Consider the following 18,555-nt stretch of genomic DNA (forward strand, 5'->3'; position numbering starts at 1 on the left):
AGTTTGTCAACAATGCCTGAGTGGGGTATTGTGTCAAATGCCTTGGCCAGGTCAAGGTAGGCAGTGTAAACGATTTTCCCTCATCCATTGCTTTGGTGACCTTCTCAAAAAAGTCCACCAGTTGAGTAGGCATGATCTGCCCTTGACGAAACCAAACTGGTTGGGTCCAGTGTCTGGAGGCTTACTATATCTCTGTTGATCATCTCCATGATAATTCTTTCCATGGTTTTGAATATAAGACTGGTGAGGCTCATAGGCCTGTGCTTTCCAGGGTCTGTAGATGACCCACCTTTGTGCAGAGGGATGACATGAGCAAAACAGTGTGAAATTCTCAGAGATAAAATGACAAAAGAGTCATATACTGTATCTGTATTGTCAGGGAAGGTTCAGACAAGAAAATAAGAGCAACAGAAAAATCCAGAAATATCTTTGGTTAGTCAAAGCATTTCCATGGGCAACTAAAACACTTGCTACTGTAGGAACAACATGAATCCTCACAAAACAGCATTTTCAACCAGCAGTAAGACACAGTCATGAGTAACTTGAACAGATATAAGCTCAGTGCAGTGATTGTTGAAAACATAATCATGAGGTTCACAGTGACCCAAAAGCTGGTCAACTGTTATTGTCTTGACAACCAGACTCAGACAACCAGACATTTGGAAAGCAAGGCTAAGCTTAAAAGGGCCCTTGGGGTCATTAGCCTAGTAATCACCTATGAATCTATAAACCTAAAAGGGAGCATTTAATATAGGTCACTAGTTCAGTAATATTTGATGTACACAGGGATGCTTTCTAAGTATGATTTTAAATATCATTATTTTTAGAACAAATGAAAACAACCCTTAGCTCAGGGAACCACAGGAAGTTTAGTTGTTCTCCTAAATCAGATAGCAGATACTCTCCAAAGAGTAGAATGTGACCCTGGGCTTAGTAAGAGATTAGATGAAAATTAGATAAATTCAAACAAAACATTTCTTCTGGAGAAACCATTCCAAACTTTTTCCATGTAGAAAGATTTAAACTGACAGAAGCAGGCTATAGCTGATCTGTGCTTCATCTTCTCTTTAACAAATGACCTTGAACGGAAGCTGTTTTCATGTTACTTTCCTACTGTTATCTTATGCAATAGTATTTTAATCCAGTCCTGTGCTGTTCTCCTCAGACCATGAAAACTTCTTAAAACTACTTAATTTATAGCCCTCAATATTCAAAAATAATGTTAAACATTGCTCAGTGGCATCAGATAATAGCAGCACCAAGCTCCCGTATGTCTTTCTAAATATATAACAGGAAGCTGGTAGAAGTAAATAGATAATACAGTCCTGAATTTAAAATAATGGATGAGATTAAGACCTTAGGCATCTATTTTTTTTACATGCATTAGTCCACTTGTTTTCTTGTTTCAGTGATAAGCACATACCTTATGTTTTTCCAAGAACTCTGGGGTAAGCGTCCAAGGAGCATCCCTGATGACTTCATCTACATAACGGCAGTGACGGAGAGCCTCATATCTTTCATTTTCATCCATCACAGTAAAGCCCTTGTATTTATGAGTCAAATCATCACTGCAAACTGAAAACAAAGATACATATAGCACAGTGATGTTATTCAAAGGATTACGTTGACAAAGTATCACTTTTCACTGCACTGCTTTTTTGATACTTTGATAACTTGACTTGCAAAATCAAAAGAAAATAACTGGCAAATGAATTATGTTGTCAAGATTAACTGTATACATTAAATTGCATTTTTGGTCTGAATCCATATTACACAGTGAAGGAAGTTTGACCAACATATTGCCACCTATATTTGAGCCCCAAAGACATGTAGGCAAAAATAGAATTCATAGTGGGAAGTGTTGGCGCATTCTTCTGGTGTCTTCTTCCTTGGAGCAATGAGAATTATGGATTTCTGTTTCTCAGCCACTACAGAAGGCACAAAAATGACAGTTCTGAGAATACATACTGCCCTGGAAATCTGCTGAGCCTGAATACTTCTGCCACGGGTTTGAGATGATGCTTCCTTCAAATCACCTATGAATGTGTATTTTCAAAACCTGGTGTTTCTCTGATCTCAGGAAGCTGTCAAAACGATACAACAGCTGCCACACTATTCTGGCAGCTGTGAAGATAAGCTAGCAGGGTTCGGTGTTCTCAGTAATTGCCACCATTATTATCCTTAAATTTATTTGGTTTCCTTTGTTTACAGATGTTTCCTACAGACTAAATAATGTCTGCCACTGTCCATACATAAAATGGTGAGTGTATCACTGCTGCCAATGATGACTTTAATCTACTCACTGTTATCACTTTTTAAATTCATAATGTTCCCTATAGGATAAGATGCAGATTCTGTAAAGGATGTCACTACCTCAGTCCTTCTAAAATGTTTTTCATTCAAGGATATAGCCTCTAAGAAAGGCCATCTTATTAATGCAGCCTGCAAGGGACCATCAGAGATTTTGCATACTATTATTCACGTGTTTCTCCTAACTTGTCTGCACTGCAAATGCATATCCTAGTTTCCTTTTAGGTGATTCTCTGACATTGTTTGAAAAGTATCTCTTACTAGATCAAAAATAAGGAATGCCTTTTCATGTTCCCAAGAAAGGCTAGGGCGATCCCGGGGGCACTCCTTAGGCCCTGCATTAAGCCTATTGCTAAACTAATTTCCATCAGTATAACATATTAACCTCTTTCTTCAGGATGATGATGCTGTCTTCTTGTCCTTCTACATTGATAAAGCAATACTAAATTGGTCTTTCTGGCTTCTCTTCAGTGAGACAAACATATGGTTCACCTACTAATATTCAGTGTACAGCTACAAAAAGACAAACATCATGTCCTTTACTTATCACTTGGGCAGTCACATTAGCTTACACCCCTTAACCATTAATATACCCCAGAAGCATTTGACTAGGCATATATTTTTATGTGCCTGGGTATAATATTGTTCTTATCTTTGTCCTACAGCTACAACAGGCATGACCCCTTCAGCTTTTAATGCTAAAAACTGATTCCTTCACTGGGGACTAATAGTATTTCATGCAAACTGTTCCCATCCATTTATTGTTTGCCCCCTTCCTTGAGTGATTATGGGTCCTTTTTATAGAGTAACTACTTTCCTCCCTCTGCAACTGTTATATATCACCAGGTTGTAAATTAAGTTAATCCTCTTTCTCATCTCTTAGATCTCAGATAACTAACTTAATCTCAGCAGCACACTCTGCTTAGGCACTTGTGGCAAAAAGATTACTGTCAGCCTTATCCAAACCCTTCCTCAATCAGCACCACAAAGCTCCCAAGTACTTCTAAATCCTCTGATATGTCACCAGATGGAAGCCAGCAGCATATGCTAGATAATGTTTTTGTGCAGGACAATCATATGGTTCAAATATCTCCCAAGTTAGATTACAAATGAAAAATCAATATTGGTTATTTTACATCTACCCCTCTTTTCATTTCTTTTTTTCTGGTTTCTATAACAGCTTTTAATCATTCACTAACTACTGTAAATTTATTTCTTACTATACCATGTCTAGTGATAATGAAGCCAAATCCTAAAGTTTGATTGTCTGAGAGCATATTCCATTGGGAAATTATTTTGCAATAGCTGGTGATGAAATACTTTAACATGAACCTTATGAAACATTTGTCAACAAGAAACAACAGCCTTTAATGAGGACACATACTATATGTCTAAAACATTTAACACACAGAGAACAGAAAGTCAGCTTACTATATTCTTTATAAAAAAAATCTGTCACCTAGCTGCAACTTTGTTTACGTTTATTTAGGTTATATACACTTGAATTAATAGAAACTTGAGTTAAACTGCAGGGTATTAAGCATACAACTGATATTTGACACATAGTTTAAACTTTTTTTCAACCTTGCATTTAAAATATACAGAAAAAGAAATATTTCTGAGATTTTACAAAATCTATAATCACAATGCTCACTGTTATGATTGCTGCTCATGGAAGAAATTGTTCTGTCCGGCCAAAGTGATTGGTTATATGAGTGAATGCTGAGGGATCAAGTGTTGTACCCAGATGAGTGCAAATCTTATCACAACCTACACCTTTTCCCAGGATTACTGCTTCATTATGCTCTCACCAACTTTCTTGTCTTTCCTTCTGTCCATCTGTCTATGAATATTCCTTTCTCTTCCTGATCATATCCCTCTAGTTTTGTTCCTCTAACCCCAAAACTGGGTCCTGCTTAGCTTTTGAAAGTCGTTGAGCTCTTCACTTCCATATAAACTGCCCCATTTAATTATACTAATGTTACTTTATATTTTTCTAAACTCTTTGAAGTGTGCATGCATCATACAAATTATCCACCTCTGCCTCTAGCTCTGTTTTACTACAGTTTATCTGCTTAATCATGGCTTTTTATTTTCTTCTCATCAACGGTAGTTTCCTGCACCTTTATGTAAAACCTCTGAGAAAGGCATTCAGTTCTAGTGCATCACCTGAAAATGAATAATAGAAGGTGCTGCATTATGTTTCTGTAACAGCAGATGGCAGCAACAGCTTATATAAAGCAATGAACTACTACTATTTGTACTCAAGTTTTTGACTGCAAATATTTGTGTAGCTCTAATGATGATGTTAAAATAGTCATTAATTTATTTATAATACAAAGCACACCTTTTCTTATTTGCTTATTTTTGTTGACTAGGCTAGTTCTATTAGGCCTATTCTCAGGGGAACCTGAGATGGTATTTAATTTCTTTCTCTGTTCCTTGAGGTGTTTAACATTGACCTAACCTTCTCGCAACTCACATGGGATTTTGGTATAACATGTCATCACTCTTAGGAAAGCAACATATCTAAGCTGAAGAACCCTAGAACACAAATTCAAGGACCTGTTTTTGGGAACAGAATCCACATCTTTCTGAGCATAATGATTTCAAAAGTAAGTATGCTACCAACTAAGATAGCGACTCTGGCTTTTTGCTCTTAAATAATTATTTGGATGCCCAGTAAAAGAAATATCAGATTTATGTGGCTTGAGCTGAGAATCTGTACCATCATGTGCCTATCACTCTTACGGCCTTCACCTCGTAACCTGGCAACCCCTTAATGTTTCTTCAAGTACTCGTTCTGACAAGTCTGTGATTTTTTTGCTTCTACTAATATGCAACCATTTTGTTCTGCATGAGGTTTCTAGCAAGTTATACTTGTGTACCACAGTTGCAACTAGTTCCTTAAAAACACTACTGACTTCACTCTGTCATTTACCTAGTTGTATCAGAGTATCAGATTAGCAAGTGCTTACTCTGAGCATTCTTCGGGAAACAAACATTTGAAGTTTTAAGCACCTTCTTGCACTGATTTGTGTTAATGAATTTGAAGGTAGGTATGACTATAAATCTTTTCATAATTAATAATTACTGAAAGGAGTGGTTGCATGACCCCATGCCTGATTTTCTAACCTTCTCATTAGATGAAATGAATAATGTAACATTGGTAGTTTGCACTACACTGGCCACAGATTTTCAGAATACTCTGACATTTCTTTGCAAACTACAGAATAAAATCTTTCATCAGGGATCCTGGATTTTGACAGCAGGTAAAATTTGTGAAGTCTGTTTGGTCCAACAGGTGTATCCAATTTCTTGTGTACTAGATAAGCTGATGGCTTTCTTAACACAAACTCCTTTTCTTCAACTTCTGTTATGTATGCTGTATGAATTCTTGAATTCCATATTTTTTTTCACTACTTCCTCTTCAAATTTTGAGAATGATGCTTTCTTGTGTCTTCCCTGAGTGGTTGTTGTTGTTGTTGTGTCTTTTGGCTTTTCCCGATTAGGGGTCGCCACAGCGGAACTCCGGTCCGTTAATGATTGGCATTAGATTTTTATGTGCCGAGTTGCCGGCCCTGATGAACAACCTTCAACGAAGGTACACCCATTCATGCATGTCTACACACAGAAGACGTTCTAGCTGAGAATCGAACAGGACAACGTCTTACTGTGAGGCGACAACGCTACCACAGCACCAGCACCGCAATATGTGCACATTCTAAATTCATGTTGTATCTTCTTGCTCAGAAAGTGTTTTTTTTTAACAACAATCTTGAGATAAGCTTTTAAGTCACAAATCAGTGGTCAATGGCCAAATGAGACTTGAATGAGGTACTGATCATGACTCTAATGGTGTTAGCTCAGATTGCAGCTCAGCAGTTGGATGAAAACCAGCATATCTTTTCCAGTAAGGAGGGATGAACATGTTTGCTCCACAGCAAACTTATGGAGGTACTGTAGGGAGCTGCTCAGCAAAGTAAATCATGTTTTCTGAGGGAAGTGAGCATAAAAAGAGTAGATGGGGTCAACTAAAAAAAAACTTTTGAATATATGATTACTTAGGTGTTTCCAGCTACAAAAAAGCTCTTCACTTTCATCCCAGGAGAACCCAAAACAGCTTTGCTGGTCACTTGGTTTTGGTTCTTGGTCAACTAGAGGGCAGAATGAATGGGACTCAAAATTATTTAAAAAATCACTTTCACGTGTATCTGCAACATTACTGTTATGACACTGAACATGTGCTTTGAAGAAAGGCGGTAGGACTATATTGTAAGACTGGAGTTAAAATGTTAAAGGAAAACTCCACCTTAGAAGTCAAAAAACATGTTTTTTTCACTGTATATTTGTTCTCTGAACTATTTTAATGCCTCAAAATCACTCCAAGTGCTATTTTTACAATTTTAATGTTTTCCACAAAATGGTAGATGATGGAGCCTGCAGTGGTAACATGATTGTGTCTTCTAGCTGTCATTTCTTCTCCCAGAACACATTTCAAGTTATCTTTATATGACTCATGCTAGACATAAGGAAGTCATTTTCTCATGCCATTAAGAAAGAATGTCAGGACAATGAAGCACTGTCATCTAACACACCTGTAACAGAGCTTCTTCTATGTTTCTCTGACTGAGCCTAATTTACTGTATGTGTCTGTCAGAGCTTGTTGTATGCTATAAATAGCTGTTAGCTATCTCCAGCAAAAGAAAGTAGGTAAATAGCAGGCTTTTGTGAAGAGATGCTTTTGCAATTCTAAAATAATTGACGGACCTTTCCCACATTCTCATGCTGAGGTGTGGAAACTCTCACTGCAGCAAATGATCCTTACTGTATCATGTGCAGGTGACAAGTAGTAGGACTCCAAAGTAAGTCTTTCTGCTACTTCCCAATGCCTTCAATGGGAAGATTTTTTCCTCTCTCATGAATGAAGCAGAATTAAAATGTGCTTTACTAGTTCCTTAAAATTTTTTGTCATGTTCACCCCCCTCCCCATTTTTCCTATTTCATATTTATTTATACTGTGGTAACCAGGAAAATTAAGTGGTCTCTGGACCCTTTTCAACCACGACTTGGGCTACATTGGCAAATATAATAACAAGCAATAAATGCATTTAGCAATACAAAGAAAAACATACTGACATAAAGACACTGACAAAGATTGCATGTGCAACACACAGCCAATGTGTGTCAGTGAATAAGTAAAACATTATATTAACTTTATTATAAATAACGAATTGTACGCACCCATATTGCACACATATATATGTATAGCTGTACAAAAACATATGAATGTGTGTGTGTGTGTGTGTGTGTGTGTGTGTGTGTGTGTGTGTGTGTGCGTGTGTGTGTGCGCGTGTGTGTGTGTGTGTGTGTGTGTGTGTGTGTGTGTGTGTGTGTGTGTGTGTGTGTGTGCACGCGCGCGCATATGCATTTAAACACAGTTAAGTACTTCTGATTTCCTTTACTTAATGTTTTTAATGCAAGGGCATGGCACACAGTAAACATATGTTAAAGTAAATTCACCTGTATATTATGGTTGCCATCAATGGTCACATTTCCTTTACAGACTACAAAATACTCATGCACTCTAACAATGTAAGGACTGACTCAAATTCAGTGGGAATCTCTTACTATGGATCTGTGTGTACTAGATATGCTTCCCCCTCTGGAAGGATGTCACAAAAAAGCATAAAAGACCTTTTTATGAATTGTATCAGTGCACCTAGTTGATAGGGTTGCCACTTGTCTCTCTTTCTTCTCTTTTTCTGCAGTGCTGTCTTGTAGGGGGACTTGAAAAATGTAAATGCATTGATACTTCACAAGAAAAAAATATTTTCTGACTTTTCTCTAAATGTCACTGAAATCTTTGATACTACATTTAAGTTATCTTAACATAAAAACTATTATAAATAACCAACATTTAAAGCTCAGCATTTCAATACCGTGTTGCTACTTATGTAAATTTGTCAGAAGAGGTGACAACTGACTTTAAATCCCTGACTGAGCTACTTACTTTGTTTTGCTATGAAAATAGAGTGTTAAGTTCTCCTCTATGCAATAAAAACAGTGGAAAACAGTTTCACAGCTTTCTATCATTTTTTTATAGCAGCTACTTTGTTCCTGACATTAGAAGGATTCCTCTGCAAAGTATGTGAGAAGTTTAACTTAAAAAATAAAAGTAAGTGGGCTTTCCCTTCCTTTGATTCCAAGGCAAGGAAATGAAAGTTTTAGAAAGTACAAGCAGGTTTCTTGGGGTCAATATTAGTTTGCTGAAATGTTGTTCCAGTGAACACTTATTCATCAACCCCTAATCAGTGAAAACTGCATCAGCGATTCGCTGAATTTACTAAGGGCAATGAAATAGTTGCCCAAAGCACAACATGCCAACTTCTAGCTGACTCGAACCCACACCCCACCTAACTATATATACCAACTCCGAGATCGCACTACAGCTGAGAAAAGGGCAACGTTCTATAGTTGTCTGTTGTGCTTTGGTCAACTATTTCATTGTCCTTAGTAAATTCAGCGAATCGTTTAAGCGATTTTCACTGATTATGGGCAGATGAATAGATGTTCGCAGGAATAACATTTCGGCGACCTAATATAGACCCAGTCTCTGGTACCTACACAATACTGAAACCATATTGTAGGGAAAAAAAGAAACCTAAGGATTGAGTTAAATTACAGTACAGGGTGGAGTTTTCTTTTAAATACTGCTGAGGTTATGATATTGCAATTAACAAACAAAATGCAGATTATCAACCTGGAAGATTTCAGCAATGGATAAAAAATTTTAAGTGTTGTAGCCAATAGATGCTTTGATTTTTTTCATTAAACATATTGAAAATTGCTAGTACTAATAAGCTGTGTCCAACAGATTAAATTCAATTTGATAACTTCAGCATATTCAAAAACTGTTTCTGTAGACATTTAATATGAAAATGAAGTGAAAATGTTCAGTTCCTGATCAAAATCGATTTTGAGGCAACTAAAGAACCCCCATTCAAGAAAGAATTTCACATCACTGTTACAGCTCAAGAAGTAGGTTATAAGCATAACATACAAAAAAAAATAGTCAATAATAAAAAATGACTTAGTTAAGAATGTGAATAGAGTGGCTCAGTGAAATACAAAGAAAAATATATCCAACAACACAAAGGCAATCAAACGGACAAACGATGAATAAATGAAGAGAGGAATTTTTTTGTAAGTGCTTTCGGCTGCGTAATACCGGCCTTCATCAGACAACTTCAAATTCTTCATTACAATCTTATATAGAGCATACTAATTATGATGGCTTCTTAAAAACATATACTCACAAGACTCTTTAATACATCACTATATATATATATGAAATTACATAAATAATTAATTTTATTATTCCAACATTCTAACTAAAAATATAAAATATATGTATATAATATATAATGGAAAACATATGCATGTAGATTATATAAATTGTTAAATATATAAATGTGTATATGTACTAAAACATCATTAAAAGTTATTGAAAATTATCTATCTATGGCCTTCAATTTTAAAATACTAGTGATGGAAATGGAATCATTAAGACCAGGAGGTTGGGTGGCATTTAAAAGCACCTGCCACCAATATTCCTTGGATTCTAATATAATTTTCCAGGGGCCTTTTCTGGGTGATGGTAATACTTGCTCTAACACCATAAATTTAAATTTGTGCCCAGGATGTTGCACTATATGTCTATACAATGCATTATTTTGTGATAATTTGTTAATGTCATATTTATACTCATATATACGTTGCTTTAATCTACGTTCAGTTGGTATTAACAAATAATTACATCTACCATGATGGGCATTATTTTAAACAAATCAAGGGGGTAGCAATGTATTAAAGAGTCTTGTGAGTATATGTTTTTAAGAAGCCATCAGGTGGTTTAAAATCTTAATTGATTAATTAGTATGCTCTATATAAGATTGTAATGAAGAATTTGAAGTTGTCTGATGAAGGCTGGTATTACGCAGCCGAAAGCGCTTACAAATAAATTCCTCTCTTCATTTATTCATCGTTTGTCTGTTTGATTGCCTTTGTGTTGTTGGATATATTTTTCATTAGTTCGTGGTTCTTCATAAGTTTTCAGTATGGCTTCTGGCAGCACGCAAGATGCGGACATGATGGTAACAAGAACTGAATTCAACACCTTACAAGAATCGGTGTTGAGTCTTACCCAGTTAATAAAACAACTTTCAGGTAATAATACGGGTAGATTACCTGATTTCAGAAATAATAGATTGGACACTACAAATAGTATGGATAGCATACCCCCAGGACAATTACAATTGCAGGAACGGGACAATGTGTTTAATAATGACCCTCCAGATAACGGCATTCAGCTCCAACATTGGTTAAATCAATTGGGAAAAGCTACACCAGTAAAAAATGGGTACACCACAGATTTCCAGTCCATGGTGGATGAATTTCATGACAAAGCATGGCAATATCGTTAGTTGCTGCATGAAAATATTTATTTTAATGAGTGTGTTAAAAGACAACAAGTGCCGAAGGGCTTGAGATATTGGAAATTTCCCATGGGGCTAGTAGAAAATACAGCCTTACACAAGGAACTGTTGCAGTTGTTCGACCGGCAGGGGTGTGAGTTTTTGCAAGTGCTTGCTAAACATAATGCGCTGCAAATGGAAGAGATAAATAATAAAATTCAAGCTTTAGATCTCAAAATAAAACAGCAAGATGCATTTACCGCTTGTCAAAACCAATATTTTGAAGTGTTCAACCAAATAGATCATTACAGCAAGATGGTGAGTGAAAGGAAGACCCGAAAATTGTAAAGGGATAGGATGGACTATTCCAAAGGATTGGCTTATCCCAAACCATCGCGTGGGCAATGGTGCAATAACGTAGACAATCCATCTGTTGCTCTTGGGGGAAATAATGGCGTACAAATGCAATGTAATAGCAGTACAAACAATGAAGAACAACTCCCTTTAGAAGATGGCAATCTGCGACGTTCGGAGCGTCTTCACAACAAGGAGATGTACAAGCCGAGGGTCAACAACATGAACGGATGGAGAAGACAAAGGGCAACCCCGAGGAACAATTACAACTTGGGACAGTAAGTTTGGATTATGATTTGAATCACAATTCAAACTATCAATTGATTTTCAACGCTGCTGGCGACTATCGTATTTATAATTATAGTCAGGTTTCAGTTACAACTGCACACGCAGATATTTTCAGCAAGGGCTTAACATTTGTGCCAGTAAGAAGGGCTAAAATTACAGATTTAATTACTGAATTAAAACTTTACACAAGGAAAATGAATTTAAAAACATTATTTCAACAGACATCTGAATTTAATAGGAGTCTTATGCATGTACCTAGTTCGTTTAATCCCCCCTTGCATCCAAAAATTAGATTGTTTGAGGAAATCTGTGAACTTGACTTTAGGTATCAGTTGCAACATTATTCTCATCAAGTTCAGACTAATTTTACAAAAGCTCAGTATGAAGTTTTGAACGAATTAAAAATGAAGGGTGAAGTACGCATTATGCAACCTGATAAGGGGGGTGGGCTTGTTATAATGAATATCATGGACTACAATCAGTTATTAATGAATATATTATATGATGATGCATATGTAGAAGCTTCAATTAATGAAATAAATATTTCTCATGCCAGAATAGATTACTTATTAGAGGATATGTTGTGGCAAGGGTAGTTAATAAATTAAGCTTATAAATATATGCAAGTAAAAAATCCCAGGATACCCATCATTTTTGGTGCAACAAAATTACATAAAGATTTACAAAATCCACCATTACGACCAATTGTAGATGCTGGTGGATCAAAAATGTATTTTATAGCAAAATATATTGACATGAGTTTAAAAGACAAAATAAAAAGTTTAAATTATATTTGTCAAGATTCCTGGCATTTTCATACAAAAGTCAATAATTTAAATATCAGTGATGTTGAGCAGACTGTTTTTATCACTGTAGATGTAAAGGATTTGTTCACCTGTATACCACAGCAGATTGGTCTAGAATGGTTTGGTGATTTTTTTGTAGATATTATTCCAACATCCCAAGATGAATTGAATGTGTTAACTGATTTATTGGAGTTGGTATTTAACAAATAATTACATCTACCATGATGGGCATTATTTTAAACAAATCAAGGGGGTAGCAATGGGCTCCCCCGTAGGCTCATTGTATGCAAATGTTATTATGGCAATGTGGGAACAGAGATTTATATTTCAATCTCAATTCATGCAATTCATCAGTTTATATACTCGGTTTTTGGATGATTTGTTTTTTATTTGGAGTGGTCCATTAGAGAAAATAGATCAATTCATTATGTATATTAATGCCACTACTGAATTTTTGAAGTTCACATATGAAATAGGAATAGATACCATTTCTTATTTGGATATTACACTTTCAAAAGATATAACAATTAATCAATTTAAGGCTAATATTTATCGCAAAAAAACATATTTGAATAAATTTTTGCACTTTTCTAGTAACCATCCACAACACATCAAAAAAGCAGTCATAAAAGGACAGCTAGTGCGAGCAGCACACATGGTTTCATATTTTGATGAATTCATTGAGGAATGTAATTTTATTAAAAGTATGTTTTCAAATAGGGGATATCTCAAGCAGTTTACTGATACTATATTTAATGAAGTTTTGAATAAAAGAAAAAATGTTTTTTATAAACCATTATTAAGGGATTTTGATATCTCTCATACACAGTTGGTTGAACAACAACAAAATAGTATGGAACAGCAAGTACCATTATTGGAAAATATACAGTTGAACAGTATTGAGAGTAGTCAACATCACATTAATAGTAGTAATGTATCTTTTATTACCACTTTTACACAAGATTCTGAATGTGTCAAAAATCTAGTGATGAAAAATTGGAATATTATTAAGAAGGATCCAGAATTAGTTACATTATTAGGGGTTCAACCTTCAATTGTTTATAAAAGAGATAACAATTTAAAAGATTAGTGTAACACTGCATTTAATGCGACATATAATACATATGGTAGGATGAAAAAATGTAATATGTGCAAAAATTGTGCAGATATTTTGGAAGTTGAGGAAATAAACATCAACGGTATTTCCATCAAAATCAAGAGAAAATACAATTGTAATACTTTGGGGGTAGTATATGCTGCAATATGTTCTCATTGTTTTGCCTATTATATAGGGAAAACTGAACGTAGATTAAAGCAACGTATATATGAGCATAAATATGACATTAACAAATTATCACAAAATAATGCGTTGTATAGACATATAGCGCAACATCCTGGGCACAAATTTAAATTTATGGTATTAGAGCAAGTCTTACCATCACCCAGAAAAGGCCCCTGGAAAATTATATTAGAATCCAAGGAATATTGGTGGCAGGTGCTTTTAAATGCCACCCAACCTCCTGGTCTTAATGATTCCATTTCCATCACTAGTATTTTAAAATTGAAGGCCATAGATAGATAATTTTCAATAATTTTTAATGATTTTTTAGTACATACACACATTTATATATTTAATAATTTATATAATCTACATGCATATGTTTTCCATTATGTATTATATACATATATTTTATATTTTTAGTTAGAATGTTGGAATAATAAAATTAATTATTTATGTAATTTCATATATATATATATATAGTGATATATTAAAGAGTCTTGTGAGTATATGTTTTTAAGAAGCCATCAGGCGTTTTAAAATCTTAATTGATTAATTAGTATGCTCTATATAAGATTGTAATGAAGAATTTGAAGTTGTCTGATGAAGGCTGGTATTACGCAGCCGAAAGCGCTTATAAATAAATTCCTCTCTTCATTTATTCATCGTTTGTCCATTTGATTGCCTTTGTGTTGTTGGATATATTTTTCATTAGTTTGTGGTTCTTCATAAGTTTTAAATACAAAGAAAACAAAATTTGAACTGAAATACAGTTAAGTGTTCTTTATTGCTGGCATGCTGTAAAGTCTGAAGACTGGCCTAGCACAAGAAGCTTAGCAATTGAGGCTCCAGTATGGCACTGCCAGGGAATGTAAGGTGAGGGGTGTGGAGTGGGAGGAGCATCTAAAATGTATGTTAGAATTTCACAAGACTGTGTCATAGATATATTCATGATATCTTTTTTTTGCGTGGACTGGCACGGTTATGCAGTTGGACTTGCTTATACAAGCCATAGAAAACAGTATTTCTTTCCTGTATTTTGTAAAATCAGGATGTGGAAGCAAATTGTGTTTTTTTGGACACTTCCTATACCAAGTGTCTGGCTTCTAACATTTATCGTAAGGAAACCTACCATAATAATTTCTTGGAATTTATCAGCCAGCACCCTTTCTACATGAAATATAATGTATTAAAAGGCCAGTTCAAGAGATTTTCCAGGTTGGTTAGTGACAATCTGCAGTTTAAGAAAGAGTGTGACTTTCTTTGTGAACTTCTTTTGCAAAAACACTACCCCAGAAACTTGATTTTAAAAGTAACAGAAGAATTTTCTAATGCCAGATATGTTTCATTTCAACCTATTCTAAAGTATGGTTTCCAACCTAAGCAACAAAGCAACACTCTAAATGCAGACAGAATGTTAAGCTTTCCACTTCCAATTTGCAGAGACATGCAAGCTATTAGAAACATTGTTTCTAGCAACTGGAATATTGTTGCAAGCTCTCCTACTAAGTCTGAACTGCTTGGTAGACAGCCTATGTTTTCATACAAAAGGACACGAACTTTAAGGAGCTCTTTTGAGAACAGAGACTCACAGTTTTTAATAGGAAATGTTCACAAAGTTTCTGACCCACCTGGGATGTTCAAATGCAGCAAATGTATCTGTTGTCAATATATCTTCCTTTACATTTGCAACAAACTAAACTTGAATGAAAAAAGAAAAAAACGCCACAAATATGAAGAAAAATACTCTTTTAATGAGCGCTTTCGTCAGTAGATACACTTGACTTCATCAGATTACATAAAACATTGATATCACTTCCTTTTAAAAGCCAGGCACTAACACATGACCGCAATTAATTTCCTCTACAGGATTCAAATTGTATTGCAACACTGTTTCTCAAGCTATATTTGCCTCTACAGGATTCAGGTTGTATTGCAACACTACGTTTTAAACCTAAACATTGAAATATATGTGAAACTTGATTAAGAAATAATAATAAAAAAATTGCAACTACAATAGTGTTTGTTCTTCACAGTAACCCATATGTATAAATAAATAACAAACATTAATCCAGCATAAAAAGATGTATTATAAACATACATTGATCACATTTTCCCCTACTTTCCTTATTTGCTGTGTAAGTTAAAACATTACAAAACTATCAAAGACAAAATTCAGCTTTCAGTTTTAAATCACTAGAGAGGGAAATAACATCATTCAACCCAGGGGGGTTGTTGGCATTAAATCCTAACTACCGCATACATTCTCTAAATAAGAGAAATAATTCTTGTGGACCCCCCTGTTGTTAAGAACAACTTGGTCTAAGGCAATAAATTTAAACCTATGTTCAGGATTGTCCTTGATGTGCAATGCCAATGCATTTTTTCATTGGCTTTTTTAATATCATAATTGTGTTGGTATACATGCACTTTGAAAGCCTTTTTAGTCTTGCCTATGTAAAATCCTTCACAGGATTGACATAAGGCTGCATAAACTACAAAAGTGCAGTTACAGTTCAACCTATGGTTCAAATGTATTAGACCATAATGTGGAATATGTAAGGTGTTTGTTTCAAAAATACTGGAACACTGTATACAATGATCACATTCGGTCATCCGTCCTTTTCCACAGGTTTTATAAAGTTCTGTGTTTTGTTCAAGTACATTTTTAAAACAAGCATCTCTTTTATATACAACACATGGCTTTTCCCCCACATTTTTTAACAATTCTTGATCTCCTCTAAAAATAAACCAATTATTATTTAATATGTCCTTGATGTCATAAAATAATGGGTTATAAGTTAAAATAAGGGCCTTGCTGAAATCTTGGGTCATGTTTGTATCTTCACTCAAAATGTTAATATTAGGGGTAACAATACCAGATGTATCAGTCCCTAATAATGGGAAAAAGTATCCACATACCCTTTTTTCATGACCTCATTAAGAATTGGTTCAATAAAATTGTTAGGATACCCTCTTTGTTGTAACATGCCCCATCAACTTGTCCCTCTCTTCATAGAACATTTCTTTGTCACTGATCATACGTGCCAATCTAACACACTGGCCTTTGACAAGTGACTTTTTTTGAAAGTCAGGGTGTCCACTCTCATAGTGTAAGAGGGTATTAGAATATGTGGGTTTTCTATAAATTGTGGTTTTAAAGTTTTATTCTACTTTATTTTTGATAATAAATATATCCAAAAAATTGATCTTGTCACTGCTTTGTTCCACAGTGAAATTTAAAAAAGATGTACTAGTATTTAAAAATTCACAAAAATCTGTAATTCCTTTTCACTGCCTTCCCAGAATATTACTATATCATCCAAAAATCTCCCATAGAATTTACACAGCTTGAATAGATCTGAAGTGAATACATGAGTGAGTTCCCACTGGGCCAAAACTATATTGGCAAACAGGGGGGGGGCACAGGCTGCCCCCATTGCTATGCCTGTTGTCTGTTTAAATAGCTGGTTCTCAAATATGATGTAATTGTTGTTAAGGACCAATTACATTAAAGTTCTAAATATTAATATCCTTTCATGCCTTATATTTGTGTTACTGCATAAAAAATCATAAAATAGGTCAAGGCCCTCTTCATGTGGTATTACGCTAAATAAATCTTTTATATCAATGGTAGCCAAAATTAATTTATTACTATATAATTCTTTCTTGATTTTCTTCAAACAATCCCACGAATCCTTGAGTATATGTTGGTAATCAAGAAGCGTAGATTTTAAATGAAAATCAAGAAATTTGGCTAAAGGTGTTGTTTTCCATGTTTTTGCATCCACAATAGGCCTTGGGGGGAGTTCTGATGCTTTTATGTATCTTGGGGATTCCAAATATTGTTGGAGTTTTGGGGTACATTTGTGTTAGAAAGCTATGTTCTTCCTGTGTTATCTGATAGTTAAATAATAAATCATTCAAAGTGACATCGATATTTCTGTTAGCTATATTAAACTCATTTAGAGAGCTTTCCATATAACAGTCTCCATATAGAATCCCCAACATTTTATCTATGTACATTGGTTGGTCCATGACCACCAAACCCCTCCCCCCTTATCAGGCTTCATAATTCTAATGGATTTATTAGAACAAATACTCTGGAAAAGTCTTGTTTCACACTCTGTTAATTAAATTTAGTAATTTTGGATTTATTTGACAACATTCTGATATCATTCATACACATATTTTCAAATAAATGAATAGTAGGGTGGGGTGGAGGGTTGAATGAACTCGTTCTTGTACAACCCTTAACTGGTTCATAGGTACCATTCTTCTGGAAAAAAGCAATTTAAATTTAATTTCCTAGCATATATTTTTAAATCTAGGAGATACTTGTCAGCATTAACATTTCTTAATGGTACAAAATTCATGCCCTTTTCAAATAAAGAGGCCCATTCACCAGTAACAGTTTCACTACTGTAATTATATATCGTAAAATCATTATATTCATTAGTCACAACAGTACAAACTTCATGTTCAACATCACTATTTTCAGATAATAGAAACGTCTCTGTGTTCTACCCCCCCCCCCGAAAAACCATTTCTCTGTCCATATTGGTAACCCCCATTTGTATTGTTCCAGTCCCTACTGGCATCCTGTTGCCTCTGGTTGCGGATCCTTTCAGATCTTATGGGGGGGTTCCCCTAAAGGGGCATTATCCATTTCAAGTTCATTAGACATAGCTGGAGTGTCTTCCAAGCTGTTAATATTCTGCTGCACACTACTACTTGAATTGTTAGTATCATATATCCCCTATTTTTAGGAAGAGGGAAGACACTCATATTCATTTTTGTCCCTAGCAAGTTTTTTAATCTTCTTTTCCCTTATAACATTAATTTGTCTGTCCACATTGACAAATACTGATTGATATTCAGCTTGTTTAGTACAAAAGGCTAAATCATTCAAAATGTGTGTGTTTGCATGTGTGTATATGTGTGTGTATGTGTGTGTATACACACACACACACATATATATATATATATATATATATATATATATATATATATATATATATATATATATATATATATATGT

At 34.8% G+C, this 18,555-nt stretch overlaps 1 protein-coding gene across 2 annotated transcripts in view; it reads right to left on the reverse strand.

Annotated features, from left to right (window-relative positions):
• Positions 1 to 18,555, reverse strand: part of PCYT1B (phosphate cytidylyltransferase 1B, choline) — a 1,205,847-nt gene that overhangs the window by 466,636 nt on the left and 720,656 nt on the right. For both annotated transcript variants that reach the window (XM_044072303.1, XM_044072302.1), the window contains exon 4: positions 1,424 to 1,575. In XM_044072303.1, coding sequence (XP_043928238.1) covers positions 1,424 to 1,575 — 152 coding nt within the window. The remainder of the gene's footprint in view (positions 1 to 1,423; positions 1,576 to 18,555) is intronic.

Source organism: Protopterus annectens, chromosome 5.part0 (assembly GCF_019279795.1).
Source record: "Protopterus annectens isolate FY-2018-M chromosome 5.part0, PAN1.0, whole genome shotgun sequence".
NCBI classification, from domain to species: domain Eukaryota; kingdom Metazoa; phylum Chordata; order Ceratodontiformes; family Protopteridae; genus Protopterus; species Protopterus annectens.